The 17,610-nt window shown below is 36.0% G+C and overlaps 2 protein-coding genes across 2 annotated transcripts in view; both read left to right on the top strand.

Annotated features, from left to right (window-relative positions):
• Nucleotides 1-15,030, top strand: part of LOC127872989 (uncharacterized) — a 46,762-nt gene extending 31,732 nt beyond the window's left edge. The window contains exon 3 of the transcript XR_008045875.1: nt 11,935-15,030. The gene's annotated coding sequence lies outside the window, so the exon portion shown is untranslated. The remainder of the gene's footprint in view (nt 1-11,934) is intronic.
• LOC127872991 (uncharacterized) lies at nt 7,865-15,030 on the top strand. Its single transcript, XM_052416528.1, has 2 exons — nt 7,865-8,177; nt 10,444-15,030. Exons 1-2 carry the CDS (start codon nt 8,075-8,077, stop codon nt 11,394-11,396), a joined length of 1,056 nt encoding a protein of 351 aa, XP_052272488.1. The 5' UTR covers nt 7,865-8,074; the 3' UTR covers nt 11,397-15,030.
• Nucleotides 15,031-17,610: the final 2,580 nt, after the last annotated feature.

Below are 17,610 nucleotides of genomic sequence, written 5' to 3'. Positions count from 1 at the left end.
TAAGGGTGGGCTCACCTTCTGTCCCTGCCATATTGTTACTATCCCGTTGTGTATCACACTGGTCTACAAACACGCTTAAATCGACACCAGTCTCCAAAACGCCATCGTAAAGGGTGGGCTCACCTTCTGTCCCTGCCATATTGTTACTTTCCTGTTGTGTATCACACTGGTCTACAAACACACTTAAATCGACACCAGTCTCCAAAACGCCATCGTTAAGGGTGGGCTCACCTTCTGTCCCTGCCATATTGTTACTATCCCGTTGTGTATCACACTGGTCTACAAACACACTTAAATCGACACCAGTCTCCAAAACGCCATCGTTAAGGGTGGGCTCACCTTCTGTCCCTGCCATATTGTTACTATCCCGTTGTGTATCACACTGGTCTACAAACACACTTAAATCGACACCAGTCTCCAAAACGCCATCGTTAAGGGTGGGCTCACCTTCTGTCCCTGCCATATTGTTACTATCCTGTTGTGTATCACACTGGTCTACAAACACACTTAAACCGACACCAGTCCCCAAAACGCCATCGTTAAGGGTGGGCTCACCTTCTGTCCCTGCCATATTGTTACTATCCTGTTGTGTATCACACTGGTCTACAAACACACTTAAATCGACACCAGTCCCCAAAACGCCATCGTTAAGGGTGGGCTCACCTTCTGTCCCTGCCATATTGTTACTATCCTGTTGTGTATCACACTGGTCTACAAACACACTTAAATCGACACCAGTCTCCAAAACGCCATCGTTAAGGGTGGGCTCACCTTCTGTCCCTGCCATATTGTTACTATCCTGTTGTGTATCACACTGGTCTACAAACACACTTAAATCGACACCAGTCTCCAAAACGCCATCGTTAAGGGTGGGCTCACCTTCTGTCCCAGCCATATTGTTACTATCCTGTTATGTATCACACTGGTCTACAAACACACTTAAATCGACACCAGTCCCCAAAACGCCATCGTTAAGGGTGGGCTCACCTTCTGTCCCAGCCATATTGTTACTATCCTGTTGTGTATCACACTGGTCTACAAACACACTTAAATCGACACCAGTCCCCAAAACGCCATCGTTAAGGGTGGGCTCACCTTCTGTCCCTGCCATATTGTTACTATCCTGTTGTGTATCACACTGGTCTACAAACACACTTAAATCGACGCCATCGTTATTTTTTCCATAAAGCACTTAATTTGTTTCATTTAAAACTGAACTCACTAGCACTTCACTATCCGCAGAGGGGCCTCTCTGTTTTTGCTGTTTACAATTTTGAATGTGTCTCTCCGAAGTATCGTTATCACTACTTTTTCTTGTTTTTCGTTTATTTTCTATCTTTGCCCATAGATCCTGTTATAAAGCACTTAAACCACTTGTAGATTGCATAACAAACTTAATATTAACGAACTTTAATTATTCCTCCACTGTTTTTCTCTCATCGCACAAAAACACAACCATCTCCCGCCAAATCGCGTGATGCTATATTTCTTAGGAGAAAGTTAAATACAAGTATCCGGATCTCCGGAACCTTTTATAATTCAACTACTAAAGACTGCTAACACAATCATTTCCAACATGCTAACAATGTGAATACGTAACTTAGCGCCGTTAACACAATATTTAAAAAAATAACGCATTAATATGATTAATTAAGAAATATATTTCTTTATAAAACAAATTGTATCAAAGCCGCGTAATTTCGTTTAAAAGAAACTTCGTAACACTGAATTAAACTCCAGCAATTTACGAAATTTACACCCTAGGATCGTTTTACAAAGGTTTAGAAATTCACCCAAATATCCAGCAGTACTCGACTCAATTGATTGTTAATGCATCAGTAAAGAACGACACAATTTTAGTTATACCGCGTTTTATTACAGATATACATGTATATTGGTATTGAATAATTGAACAACTAAAAACTGGGCATGTATAGAACACTTGTTTTCACAAGTAGCCAATTGGAGTCAATTGCCGGTCAAAAGGACCATAAAACAAAACACGGACGTGCAAACGGGAATGTATACGGAATACCGTTAGGACCATCGTAGTTACATATTTAAATCCAGAGGGCGACAATGCGATAGTGCGATGGCGACAATGCGATAGTACAACGGCGACAACGCGATAGTACGATGGCGACAATGCGATTGTACGATGGCGACAATGTGACAACGAGATAGTACGATGGCGACAATGCGACAGAACGATGGCGACAGTGCGGCAATACGATGGCGACAGTGCGATAGTACGATGGCGACAATGCGATAGTGCGATAATACGATGACGACAGTGCGACAATACGATGGCGACAGTGCGATAATACGATGGCGACAGTGCGACAATACGATGGCGACAGTGCGATAATACGATGGCGACAGTGATTGTAATACTTTCGCGGGCACCCGCTGAGCAACAACAACCGATTAACAGATTAACGACAGTCTGTCAACGATGTCAGTTGTACAGGTAAACGTCGAAATATATGATGAGGAACACAACGTGCATAACAAAAGGGGCAATATCGTTTAATCAATTATTCAGATCCTCTTTTACTATACGGATACTTGATATTCGGATATCCTGATATTCGTTACGATCCATAGTTTTGATAAATAAATCGATATAAGATACATAAATCTATATAAATAATGCCAACCAAGGAGTGGCCAGCTTTGACCGAATGGGCATGATTTGAAACAAAAATACCAGTAGAGGACCGCTATAATATGATACACTCGGACTTGTGGTTTCAAAGCAAAAGCTTTTAAATGTCATTTTTTCATATAAGTCATGTTCAAATCATGATCTCACGGTGTCGCGTTTTGAAGTTCCAGAGCCGCGGAGAAGAGGTGCTTTCAAACGCTCACCAAACGCTTATATTGAGCTCGTTGTTCACTTGAGAGCTTTATACAAACAAACAAACAAAAAAACGATTCTTGAACAGAAATAGATAGCAAATAGGTTGACGTATATGAAAGACGTCGTCAGGAGCTACCCTATCCTCGAATGAGACCACGAAACCTTAAGTGACTTTACATCTGAGAACGTAGCTCAAAAGTGTGCGATTGCGTGGGCTGGTCGGTATCTACGCTGGTCGCACATGGCACAAGACCTACTACGATTGCGTGGGCTGGTCGGTATCTACGCTGGTCGCACATGGCAATAGACCTACTACGATTGCGTGAGCTGGTCGGTATCTACGCTGGTCGCACATGGCAATAGACCTACTACGATTTTTGCTTCGTGAAATTACAGTATCCCTCTTTATTAGACTTTCAGACATTCTTAGAGATTTTGCCACGCCAATAAGTTGGGCGTTAATAATTAATTGTTTTAGAAATTAAAGGGACCTGTTCACAGATTTTGGCGTGTATTGAAGTTTGTCATTAAATGCTTTAAATTTATAAATGTTTTATTAGATCCAGTAACAAATAAAGAATAAAATTAAACAAGAAAAGTAATTCTCATCATCGCTCTTACCACTGACCCTAGGAGCAAAGGTCTACCACTTAAACCACACGGCCATCCGTGCTCATACAGATAGTGATGTGTTTTGTTTTTTTTAAACTTTATTATAAGCAATCCTCGTTGTATCACAAAATATAACGATAACAACAGAACTGTCAAAATAATTCAATCGTGCCGCGTTTGTGACGCTTGACAATTTTCAGGTTTTTAAATTGTCAAAAGATGCATAAAATGGGTTATTTAGAGCATGGAAAATGTTACTATTTCATCACAAATATCATAACTACAACGAGAATTTGCGAATCTGAAACAATTTTTATAAATTTTGTTAATCAGCCAACTCGTGAAAATGTCCCATTTAGTTAATAATCTGTATTTTGTTAGAATTCAATGAAATAGATATGGTTGTTGATTTTTTTCTTTTGAAAAGTAATATACATGTTAGCGCTTTCCCATTAAAATGTTAACTACAAAGATAGAGAAAAAAATCATCGTCGCTCAAGTTATGTAGTTGGTATGTAACCAATTTCTAATCTCTATATTGTATTGGTTTTACGTCGTTTAATAGACGTCGTTAAATGTCTCACAGGTGTTAAAAAAATGTTCATAAAAGGTCAATATAACTAGGAAGTGACTAAATCTGCAGATAAAGGGACATATAGAAGGCCATCGACGAATTATCTTTTTCAGATGCCTGATAAAACCTTTATTTTAAAGGGACCTTTTCACAGATTTTGGCATTTAATGAAGATTGTCATTAAATGCTTTATATTGATTAATGTAAACATTGGATCTAAAACGTTCCAGTAAAAACATGAATAAAATTAAAGAAAGAACAAAAAGTAACCCTCAACTGGGCTCGAGCCACTGAACTCTGAAGTAAATGGAGTAAAAGTCTATCGCTCAGACGACTCGACCATCCGTCCACATGCAATCGTTAATGTATTTAATACTTTATATAAGCATATTATTCAATCGTTTCGCGTTGCAACGCTTTATATTTTTCAGGTTTTTAAATCTTCAAAAGATGCATATAATGGATATTTTAGAACATGGTAAATGTTCAGTATAACTGTTTCCTCACAAATATCATAACTACAACCAAAATTTGCGAATCTGAAAACTTTTTTCAATTTTGTCAATTTACCAAAACGTGAAAAGGCCCCTTTAAAGGGGCCTTTTCACAGATTTTGGCATTTTTTTAACTTATTCATTAAATGCTTTATATTGATAAATGTAAACATTGGATCGTAAAAGCTCCAGTAAAAAATCAAGAAAAACATTAAAAAAAGGAAAAGAACATTGTCCGGAGCAGGTTTCGAACCAGTGACCCCTGGAGTCCTGCCAGAGTCCTGAAGTAAAAACGCTTTAGCCTACTGAGCTATTCCGCCGAGTACACATACTTTACGTATTTTATACCTTATATAAGCAATCTTCGTAGTTTCACAAAATTTAACGACAAAAACAGAACTCTCCAAATTATTCAATCGTTTCGCGTTGCAACGCTTTATAAATTTTAGGTTTTAAAATCGTCAAAAGATGCATATAATGGCTATATTAGAGCATGGTTAATATTCAGTATTACTGTTTCCTCACAAATATCATAACTAAAACGAAAACTTACGAATCTGAAACAACTTTTTTCAATTTTGTCAATTTACCAAAGCGTGAAAAGATCCCTAAAAATCCCCGGGAAAACGTTTAGTGGACGCGGATAAATATGTAATTGTTATAAAATCCTTATAAATGAAATGTGAATGAAGTACCGATTACCGCATGCGCACTTTTGAAACGGATCATTTAGTTCAACGAACTTCAAATAAACAACGTGTTTTGTTGTTTATGAACTGCAGATCTTAGTTTAGCTGTAAAAGTATCGTTTTTTTTGGAGGCGTCTTTTTTCCTAAACAATTTAACCCATTCATGCCTAGCGTCCTGAAAAAAGGACATTGCAACAGCGTAGACCCAGATGAGACGCCGCATGATGCGGCGTCTCATCTGGGTCTGCGCTGTTTGCTTAAATTTCTTTATGAAATATTCTAAATATAGAAATAAATATACTTGACATCCCTAATTTTGGAAATAAATTGATCCAATTTACAAGGATGGGAGAGTCCACTGGGCATAAATGGATTAATCAATAGATCCATGTTACTTGATATATAAGATATGAACTTCATCTCATATCATATGGATTACACGAGTTCAGGAATTTTGTTAGTAAGTAAGCCTTTAGCGAGCTTTCTGACAAAACCCCTGGCTGAGTCCAATGAACTTGTATAAATGACAATGAGTCTTTCTTTTTTAAACACGAGCTTTAAAATCAGCAAAATAAAGTACTATTTACTTAAACGTCATCATAAAACCGAAAAGTTTGCGAGACGTCACTTAAAGTGATTACGTAAAATAACAAAATAACGTCACGCTATTGGAAATTATTTAAACATCATGATAAAACCAAAAGGTTTGCGAGACGTCACTTTAAGCGATGACGTAAAATAACAAATAGCGTCACGCTATTGGACAGTCAAACAAAAAGTAGCAAGTGAAAACGCTCAGAAATCCATATTACACGTGTTTAAGATAAATTATTCGTTATGGCTATACAGCATAAAAAAAAGAGAATAGGCATTATTTTCACAAACACGTGTCAATATCGACGGGAAATACCGTCGATATGCCCCTTTCATTTTAAGATCTTTGTAGAATTAAACCTGCATTTATATCTATTGCTTGAAGTTAGGAACAAATTATCATAATTTGTGATTTTATATCATCATATTAAAAACGTTAAACAACTAAAATTATAGCGCTCAAAACTCTCGATTTTTAGTGTCACCACTTTTTTTAACGGGATTTTCCGTTGTGCTACAAATGAGATTTGTTTGACAAAAAGAGTTGCTATATTATCTATAAAGGAATAAACGTGTATAATGCCGACGTTTTCGTACTAGAAAATGACGTATTGTTCTCGAACATTCCTAATATGGTGATGCCCGGGAGGATTATGCAATATTTTAGCCGCGCCATGGGAAAACGTGGCTTAATGCATGAGCATAAAGTATCGTTCCAGATAATCCAGGGACGACACTTACCGTTTTTATGGAAGTTTTGTTTGAATTAAGTCTTTTCTTAACGTTAGGCGGAAAGTGTCGTCCCTGAATAGCCTGTGCGGACTACACAGGTTAATTTAGGACGAGTGTTAACCCTTTTAACGTGGCGTCTCATCAGGATCCAAACTGTTTGCTTTTCTGATAGTATTCTTTGAAAAAAATCGAAGAAAATGCTAATTTTAGAAATTAAGCAGACGACATTTGAGCAGACGACAAATTTCCCAGCATGCAAAGGGTTAACGCACATGAATCAACTCCCGTTTTCCCAGAGCAAAAGGCACATTGGTTTCGGAAATGTACGGCCAGAACCTCTCAGATTCTAAATAAGAAAAGAAGTATACCATGGTTACAGATTACGTTTGCTATCGGATGAAAGAAACAAGCAGCTGCTTTAGAGTATTGGAATTGTAAATTATTCATAAATGAATCATATTTACGGTTCAAAATCAAAGTACATTTAAATTCCACCATAATAATATTTTTTTTCTGCGATATTGTCTGGATGTGATATATTCCATCAACCGTCGACGAGCGTTTTAATACAATTCGTCATAAAATAAATACGATTTTCGCGAGTGAAACGTTTGAAAAGCCTCCAGGTGTATTTTCTGTCCACCATATTCATTTCCGGATTGGTAATACTCGTATAACTATCTACGAACGTTTTAAAGTATTTGTTTCTCAATAAATACACAATTGTCTACAGTAAAAAGCTCAAAGGCTGTGTTGTAATCTTAAACGTCTTCAAACTTTGAACTTTTAATGAAATATTTTATACAACGTCTTGCGTTGCGAACTTGCTATCTTGACGTAACAAATTATCTTAAAATTTCTGCCTAAATATAATCGTTATCAAAATTTCATTTGTTACGAAAATTTGACTACTTTTGGACAGTCTGATTTTTAAAAGTAGTTGAACAAAGTACATGTACATAACTTTCTGAGTTGTTTTATTGTACTTTGTTTCGAACATATGTTCTTAAAATAAAAACGAAAGTATTATTAATATGTTTTTCTAGTTTAAAAATATATATTTTCCAAAGTAAGTGTGAACTCATGTTTTAACATGGTTAAACGGATACGTTCATTAGGTTCATTAGGTTTGTAAAACCCTTTAAAAATAAGACGGACGCTTCACCACAGAACACGCTTAAAACATATTTTACAAGTTTTAAACTTAAATTACGTTTTCACACAGACCTCTCCCTTTAATATACGCCAATCGCAGTCGATATTTTGCCGTGACTCACGGCGGTTTAAGATCAATACGGCAGGTAAACTGTGCTTAGGTAACCAACGGGCTGGCTATACAAGGAAAATACACGGATTTTGCTTGCGCGACACTGTTACGCATGCTCATAAATAACTTAAGGATTAAACGATAACCACAATTACTGTTAGGGTATTTCTAAAATGATCATGTTGCATAGTATGTATAATTAAACACGATTACTAAAGAATTTGACAAAAGCTGGTTTAAATAACAAAGATGGAAACGTGCGAAAATCTCTGGTACTCGGGCGTTAAATTACGGATTGTATTTTTACTGGTACTACATATCGGAGCATGTGTACCCTCATCGATTCCAGTGTGTAAGTACTTACATATTTATTTTCTAACATAAATATTGCTTTGATAACTTCATGGTTAGGTTGATAACCTCTACAATTATTGATTTCTTTGACCACAAACGAGAACATAAAGATCGATATACATGTACATGTACTATAAATGCCCCGTTCATGTATTATAGATATCAACACACGATAACAAAATAAATAAGACGTCGTTTGATTAACATGTGTATAATTTTCACATGAACAAAAACGAATTAAAAACAAATTATTGACATTAAATCATTAAAACTGTTTTGCTTAGTAAGCTGTCCCAAATATTGACCAGCTCTCTGGTCAGACAATTGTCTACAAAAAATGTTGTTTGCCTTTGCAAATGTAATGTTGTATAATGCCACAATTTTATTTGTTTACTCTAACATATCAAAAAAAGGTTGCGGGGAAACCAAACTTTTAGAAGAATGCATTTTTATACATGTCAATTTATTTTCAAGTTTTTTTAAAGAGCCATTTTCGGCGGAAAAAAAAACAAGTGAATTTCGATATGCCCTATTGTGTAAATCTCGAAAAATTTAATGAAAGATAAAATTACCGTTTGTTTATTTTTCTTTTTTACATGTTTAAAAATACTTGTTTAAAAAAAAGGTTCGATTCTATTTAAAGAAGTTTTAAACACGGACGATTTCCTTGAGTGGGTTGTCCGGAAGGGATTGCCAAACACATGTGTGTATATAATTTGCCTTACTCATACTATTTTATGATTTGAGGGATGATGCAATTGATATAATCTCTTTTTAATAATTGTAATGCAAGATATACTTAACCTGGTCCTGCATTAAATGGTCCATCCTCAAATTCAATTGATATGACATTAAGAAAAGTTGTATAAATTTAAGACACGTTTATCAACATTGTTTAAACTGGCTACAATCATCGATACATCCGACCACATAACCCATTTATGCCTAGCGTCCTGAAAAAAGGACATTGCAAACAGCGTAGACCCAGATGAGACGCCGCATGATGCGGCGTCTCATCTGGGTCTGCGCTGTTTGCTAAAAGGATTTTCAGTAATAAATATTCTAAATATAGAAATAAGTATACTAGACATCCCTAATTTTCGAAATAAATTGATCCAATTTAGAAGGATGGGAGAGTCCATTGGGCATAAATGGGTTAAGCGGCTGAAAGATTAAAGTGCAGTAGATATGTCTTAATAGTAAATATAAATTCATATTGAACTCGGGGATGTTAAGGAGTGCTTGTTTACATTTGAGTGCGATTGGTGACAAGTTTGTATACATGATGTCACCGTAAGGACGCAGTCGGTCAATTGGTAAATTATTTGTTATTGCATCTTAAAATGTTGAATCAGTAAAACCATCCACGTTTATAAATTGAGCATGAGCATGTTCGCGCGGTGTGCCTATGACCCTTAACCCTTTGCATGCTGGGAAATCTGTCGTCTGCTAAAATGTCGTCTGCTGAAATTGTAAAATAAGCATTTTCTTCATTTTTTTCAAAGAATACTATCAGAATAGCAAACAGTTTGGATCAAGATGAGACGCCACGTTCTGTGGCGTCTCATCTGGATCCAAACTGTTTGCAAAGGCCTTTAAAATTCGGTTCCCGCACTGAAAGGGTTAAAGAGCGCTATAATGTCACTCAACGTTTGGTGGTCTAATTATCTGAAGGTACGACTCCTCATCAAGGTGTTCGATTGCAGGGGCGTAATTGGGGCTGCAATTTCTCGGATATGGCCTAATACCCATTTTCGCTCGACGCGGTTCCAAGACCACCACAATGCACAAATCAGACCAAATTGAAACACATATTAACCACACACAAAAACAGACTAGATATCACCTTACTGTGTGAGCGTTCTTTAGATTCCCCAAAGACACAAACAAGTACTGTTGTACCCATGAAACGAACTCAAGAGCGTTTCAATAGGTTTAAACTAAAGCCACTCGTTATTTCTGCTAGTGTCGACCTAACAATAACAATATAATAATAATAATAATAATAATAATAATAATAATAATAATAATAATAATAATAATAATAATAATAATAATAATATAAATAATAATTTATTAGCTACTTGTATCAAATAATCGTGTGAATAAAGCCGTTGCAAATGAAATAACAGCAGTTGTCCCACCACATATTCAGTTTGACGTATGCTACATAATCTTTGTTTCATTTCTTGTTGAAACAGAAACAATTTCTAACTGTTCTATGTTAAGTTGTGTTCATTGTGTTGTTGTTGTTGTTTTTTCAGTTGTAAATCCATGCAATAAAGAAACGATACTCGGTAAGGGATCGGGAAATTACGCCGCAGATATATATTTCTCGGGAAGAGTGCATCCATTTCAGCCGACTTACTGCTTCATGAATCTGGTAACGGATCGTGGTTATGTCATCGCCTACAAGTTCGAGAATCTAACCTTAAACAACCTCTGTGCGGGAGAAAGCGAACATTGTGAGTGCAAGAATTCAGTAACTGTGAGTGATGTTCACAATGGCGTTACAATAACGAAAGAGTTGTGTTCAGCAGAAAATGCCGAAACGATTGATTACTCAAACTCAAAATCTATAGGTAACAACTTAACATTTCGTGTGATAATGTCACCCAACGCGTCAGTTAGTTTACAAATCAGCGTGTTCTCGTCACAGTACGTGCAAAATAAAGGTTGTGCCAACGACGAAGCGTTGTGTTCAAATATGTGCGTGCACCGAACCCTAGCGTGTGGACCAGATAAAGATAAGTATTGTAAGAGCCCTGATGACGTATGCTCGGACATCAAATCCTCCGAGCCGAACGGTGGCCTCATTGGCGCCTTAGTCGGCGGTCTGATTGCTTTCCTGGTCGTCACAATCATCCTTACTATGTGTCTGCGCGCAGAGAACAGCTTTCTCCGGAGGAAATGCTGCAAGCTACAACCTCGAGCAAATTCCAGTCGGGCCAATGCAATATTCACGGTTCACTTGGCGAATCGCGGCGTCGCCTCCAGAAGTGGAGAAAACGACAATCGGGCCTTTGACGAATACGGCGATCCTATAGACAGGGCCACCTACCAGCCACCACCTGAATACAGTTCTTTAGAGCACATAGACAGAGCTGGTCGGTGGCCCGATCCCAAAGACGGCGGCGACTTGCCCCCGAGCTATGAGGACGCTGTCCAAAATAGACAGCAGTATAAGATCACTATAAACGAAGACGTAAATGCATGACACCTATATTAGATTAAACTAGTGTTATTATCCATAGTTATGGAATTAAATCTCCGCCATAAATCAAAACATCGCAGTCAACAATGTTGACACTAGAATAGGAATAATCCACTTAGAGAAATCCTGTTTGGGTGTCTGTAAACTATACAGACAAATTGTGCATGTCGTGGTGACAACCTTACAGCGGTGTTCAATAAATACGTGCGTAACGACGAAGTGCGCCCTTGTATGTTCGTCTATTGGTGTTAACCCAAATGCGGTGTTGAATGTCTACGTTTCTTGCACGCTTTTATGTCCATCAGGTCATGACCGAATCGTTTATTTCGTTGTTCTTTTTAAATGAGGAAACGTTTCCAGGTCATACTTTACCATACCTGTCCCGATCCGATGTGTAGACACGTTGTTGTCAACCAAACTTTGGCTGAGGACGCCACAGTGCGTTACATTTTTGGTGTAAGCCACCGATATTAAGTGCTTTTAAAATTGCCATAGTCTCAAATAGGATTGGACCTACCCGGTTTTCTGATAACTGAAAGAGGTCTGTCCATAGTTTAAAACACAGACGGTTACGAGTCGTGTTTAGATTGAGCGAAGAGCAGTTTGATTTCATACGGTGAACGTGTTAATTTTGTGATATTGTTTTTGTTTTTGAAAACATTTACCGTTTAAGTTGCTTTTTTCTATCATATGAACCGCGTCATGCGAAAATGGGTCTAATTCCATATACGGCAAACGTAGGTACAGCCAGTGCAACGTAGGTCCAGCCAGTGCAGTGTGGTCAGGAGCTGCTCTATTTCCTAATGAGACCACGAAATCATGCGCGGTTTTAAAGCGGACGGCGTAGCGTTTGACCAAGCTCACTACTGCACAGGCAAGTTTGGAGTTACGCTGGTCGCATATGACATAAGACCCATTTTCGCAAGACGCGACACATATGATAATTCAGTTATTTATTTTGATAAACGATTTTAAGTTATTAAGCATCTCATTCTATATAATCTTTTTGTTTGTGAGTGATTTTTGTTTTCCGTCTTAAACACCTCACATCTTGATTATAACGTTGTTACATTTAAACTATTGTGCGTTTTATTCATCAGTGTACTAGTCATATAAAGAATAACAGGTAACTGTCCCATCGTTTTGTAATATATCAGGTGAAGCTTAGAATAATATAACGGCGAGGCTTGTCGAGTTGTTAAATAAACTCTGTCATTCGAATAGATTGCATACATTCCGCAGTGTGTTACTAATTCAACAATACAACCCAAATTTAATTTAGAAAATGTGTGAATACTTACATATCAAAGATCGTAAAAAGGTTTTTTTACTTAATATATGTGTGTCAATTTATTTAAATACATTGTGATTACACTTTTTGAATGCATTTAATTTAAGATCAGATAAGGAAACAATCACCCATGTTTATACTATTTTATTCACTTAATTAGCCGCCGTTTTTAATGGTTTTTAATGGTGCTTTATACAATATTACAACAATTTAATGATTTCTAATTATGTCACATGCATTATACTTAGTGTTACTTAAAGTAAATATTATAAAGTTCATGTTACGTATACAATCACAATCACGCAAAATGTACTGTTTATCGTATATTTTATTCGTATCAGTTCCCCTTGCTATGTGTATATACAATGAATTATGAATTTGAATTATTTTATTTTTAGAGGGGCATGTTCTCGTTGGCAAATTGACAATTTAAAAAAAAAGTCTTATAGATTCAAAAAAAGATGCATGCATAATATCTAAACAAACAAACTAACACTCCTGATTTAGGTAAAAGTTAAATATATCATTTATTCATTATCATCATATCAAGTCAGAAAAATAATTGTGTTAGTAACGCCTTGAATTGAAAATTTTGCAAATACTTGTTTTACTAACATAATAGATGCTGAATTTGTGAAATAAAAGCCCATGTTTGCCGATAAACGCATACTTTTCGAAAGTTTCACGTTTAAAATGTCAATTGATAAACGGTTTGCAGTCATTAAAAGGAACGAGTGGTTTACTGTCTATTAACCCATTTATGCCTAGCGTCTATAAAAAAAAAGGCCTTGGCAAACAGCGTAGACCCAGATGCGGCGTCTCATCGGGGTCTGCGCTGTTTGCTTAAAGGAATTTTTTAAAGAAATATTCTAAATATAGAAATAAAAAACTAGACATGCATAATTTTGGAAATAAACTGATTCAATTAAAATGGATGAGAGAGTCCACCAGGCATAAATGGGTTAATCAGGCCTGTGATAACGTCGGTTTTTTACATTTTGCGTCTCGAGTTCGGGGACCACACGACAGGCCCTTTCTCTTAATATTGTAATGCTTTAAGACTATTCCAAGTATTATAGTTTTCTTAGTAAACTCATTTAATTACATTTAAAATAAACGTAACTCTGTTGAACAAGTCCCTTTAAAGTAATAACATTGTGTCGTGTGATGTATTAAAGGGATCTTTTCACGCTTTGGTAAATTGACAAAATTGAAAAAAGTTGTTTCAGATTCGTAAGTTTTCGTTTTAGTTATGATATTTGTGAGGAAACAGTAATACTGAACATTAACCATGCTCTAATATAGCCATTATATGCATCTTTTGACGATTTTAAAACCTAAAAATTATAAAGCGTTGCAACGCGAAACGATTGAATAATTTGGAGAGTTCTGTTTTTGTCGTTAAATTTTGTGAAACTACGAAGATTGCTTATATAAGGTATAAAATACGTCACGGATGTGTACTAGGCGGAATAGCTCAGTAGGCTAAAGCATTTTTACTTCAGGACTCTGGCAGGACTCCAGGGGTCACTGGTTCGAAACCTGCTCCGGGCAATGTTCTTTTCCTTTTTTTATTTTTTTTCTTGATTTTTTACTGGAGCTTTTACGATCCAATGTTTACATTTATCAATATAAAGCATTTAATGAATAAGTTAAAAAAAAATGCCAAAATCTGTGAAAAGGCCCCTTTAAAGGGACTGTCAACCACGACGACGTTGAAAAAGAAAAGTTCTAAAATACTGTATTTGTTACAACTATTAGTTTATATTGATTAAAAAATAACGACTGGTATATTACATTACTTGAAAAACGTTAATATTTTCAGTATATTTGGTAATAAAATTTCGCGATGTGAAATCGAAAGTACATCGCGAAAAGAGGTGACATAACGATATACACACTATAAATAACGCCAGTAGATTGATCATTTTCTATATTAGATATATAAAATCTACTACGCGTGCACAATTTGCATTCCTGGGTTTACCACGTGACGATAATGATCAATCTACTGGCGTTATTTATATGTAACTGATAGTTACCTGGTAAACATACCCAGTAAAATGTATTACCAAATATTCTGAAAATATGAAAACTTAACAATTTTTTTTCAAGTATTGTAATATATCAGTCGTGATATTTTAATCAATATAAACTAATACTTGTACAAGTATACGGTATTTTACAACTTTTTTTTCTACGTCGTCGTGGTTGACATGGTAAAAATGTGTCTCATCTAAATCCAGTCAGGTCAGTATATTTATTTATTAAACCCATTTTTCGAGCCCTTTTAAACATAACTATGGTTTGTTTATTTATATTGTTTAAATAAACACGTTCTTTAATTTATTGTATTTATTGTGGGGAATGCCCATTCGTATGTATAAGATTTTCTGCAATTAAATAAACATCGCGGAAATGACTCAAATAAAGTTACAAATCACGTTGGTTTATTCCAAACTGATCCATCGCCGATCGCTGGATTTAATTTCGAGTTTCGTTTTTAATGAACAATTTAAATTTAAAGAAACCAAAACTGCAATCGAACGAGTCTGGATTTAAGAATTTTACTGACTCTTTCAAAACAATTTTCTTGCTTGTAACTATGGAACTTTGAAAAACAAGTAAATTACTTCCGCTTTGCTTATTTTATCCAAAGGCTACGTAATTGACATTATACATCCTGAAACGTGCCTTATACGCATGTTCGTGATAAAGAAGAGTAGCTGAGAGCAAAGATTATTACCAGAGAATGTATGCCAATATAGCGTGTATAAGTACCAATTTACCGATTGGAATACCACATTGGGTGAGGATCAACATCTCTTAACCCTTAAAGCGCTGGAGCTGAATTTTAAAGGCCTTTGCAAACAGTTTGGATCCAGATGAGACGCCACAGAACGTGGCGTCTCATCTGGATCCAAACTGTTTGCTATTCTGATAGTATTCTTTGAAAAAGATCAAAGAAAATGCTAATTTTATAAATTCAGCAGACGACATTTTAGCAGAAGACAAATTACCCAGCATGCAAAGTGTTAAAAGAAGTCTCTTCTAAACAAAAATTCAGTCTATGCGGAAAGTGTCGTCCCAGACTAACCTGTTCGGATCGCACATCATAATCTGGAGCGATAATTAACACATATATATAATGCATATGCGTTAAGTGTCGTCCCAGATTAACCTGTGCAGTCCGCATAGGCTAATCAGGGACGACACTGTCCGCATAAACTTGATTTTCAGCAGAGACTTTCTTGAAACGAAAAATATCATAAAAGCGGAAAGTATCGTCCCTGATTAGCCCGTGCGGACTACACAGGCTTATCTAGGACGACACTTTACGCAAATGAACCAAACCCCATGTTCACAGAGCGCGGCCCATAGTATATTCTGGTTTTCTTAGAAACCGGCTCTATGCTTGTAATTTTGTTTTGTGATCAACCTGAGCTGTTAAAAGGTCACGTGGCTTTAGTATACGAGCGCAAGTTGTCCTAAACATAGTCATCGCATTCACATAATCTGTTATATTTAACATAGGATAATTGTCCATCAATGACTATGTTGACAAATCATGGGTTTATATGTGTAGTCGTAAACAAACGCACATTGCTGCGATCGATTTTCTGTTAGCCCTGGGACAAAAACGAAAGGCGTGTTGATAGAAATTAAAACAACTATTAAAACAAAATGTTTAACAATTTATTATCTCTCCAGAGTTCACGTTCATCCATATGTGAATGCAAGAAATTAATTTTTACAATTTAAAAACCTTATAGTGCAGAGAAGATCTTTTGAACGAAAACTAAAAAAAACACATCATGTTTCTGCATTTGAATGATGGAATGCAAGCTATAAAACGTGACATTGGAATTAATTCCACGAATAATTTGATTTGTTTTAACATTGTATATGATAAGTAGCGGTTACAGTTTGAAACATGACATGGCGATACAACAAACGAATAATTGAATTTGTTTTACCATTTAACCCATTTATGCCTAGTGGACTCTCCCATCCGTCCAAATTGGATCAATTTATTTCAAAAATTAGGGATTTCTAGTATATTTCTTTCTTTATTTAGAATATTTCTTACAGAAATTCCTTTAAACAAACAGCGCAGACCCTGATGAGACGCCGCATCATGCGGCGTCTCATCTGGGTCTACGCTGTTTGCCAATGCCTTTTTTCTAGACGCTAGGCATAAATGGGTTAAATGAGCAAAAAGTAGATGTGACAGTTTGTTTTTATAAGTTGACATACGTATTAGGTAAGCATTCGCACGCTTATGGTGAACAGTTCAACGTGACATTACAGAAATTATTTTGGGGTTTCGTATTCTTAATCTTCCCCTATAATCTACTAGTGGAGAAGTGGACCTCTGCCTTTTTAGAGCATATTCCAATACTGGCATAACATTTTCATTTTAATTTATGTTATGATAGTCTACGTGTCTACGCATACAGAGTTAATTCAATATGAAATAAATGCATTTTATTATAATAATAGTTATTCTAGCCTTATATGATTTGCATAATTTAACAATCTGATTCGTCAATTGTATGCATAGGTCAACTGTGTTATTTATCTTGTAGAATGATTAAGTAGTATCATATCTTGAAATTTTGTACATGTATACATTTACTTTTAATATGACATCACGAAATCGCCTATGGCTTATAGCATCAACATTGAAAAAACATTACATGTGAATACGGACATTGACATGTGACGCAAACGCTGTAGATAGAGGGTAAATTAATTAGATTACGTGTATCTGGTCATAAATCTGAAACAAAGGAAGAGTCAACTGCTGCGTAAGTACAAAATGGAAGTGCAACACCCCTTTATGTGGAAGGGCTGATCTTGGTTACTCTTTAGGGTTTGTTTGATAATACGTTTTTAATTGTGGTTTCGGTTTAAATGTAACTT

This window comes from Dreissena polymorpha, chromosome 3 (genome assembly GCF_020536995.1).
Source record: "Dreissena polymorpha isolate Duluth1 chromosome 3, UMN_Dpol_1.0, whole genome shotgun sequence".
Taxonomy (NCBI): Eukaryota; Metazoa; Mollusca; class Bivalvia; order Myida; family Dreissenidae; genus Dreissena; species Dreissena polymorpha.
Note: the sequence above shows the minus strand (reverse complement) of the source record. Positions and strands in the feature narration are given on the sequence as shown.

What these genes read in the sequence shown, in the direction of transcription:
- LOC127872991 (XM_052416528.1), top strand. Translation starts at nt 8,075, where the DNA reads ATGGAAACGTGCGAAAATCTCTGGTACTCGGGCGTTAAATTACGGATT. An exon ending in ACCCTCATCGATTCCAGTGT is followed by an intron (nt 8,178 to 10,443) that starts GTAAGTACTTAC and finishes TTGTTTTTTCAG; the next exon opens with TTGTAAATCCATGCAATAAA.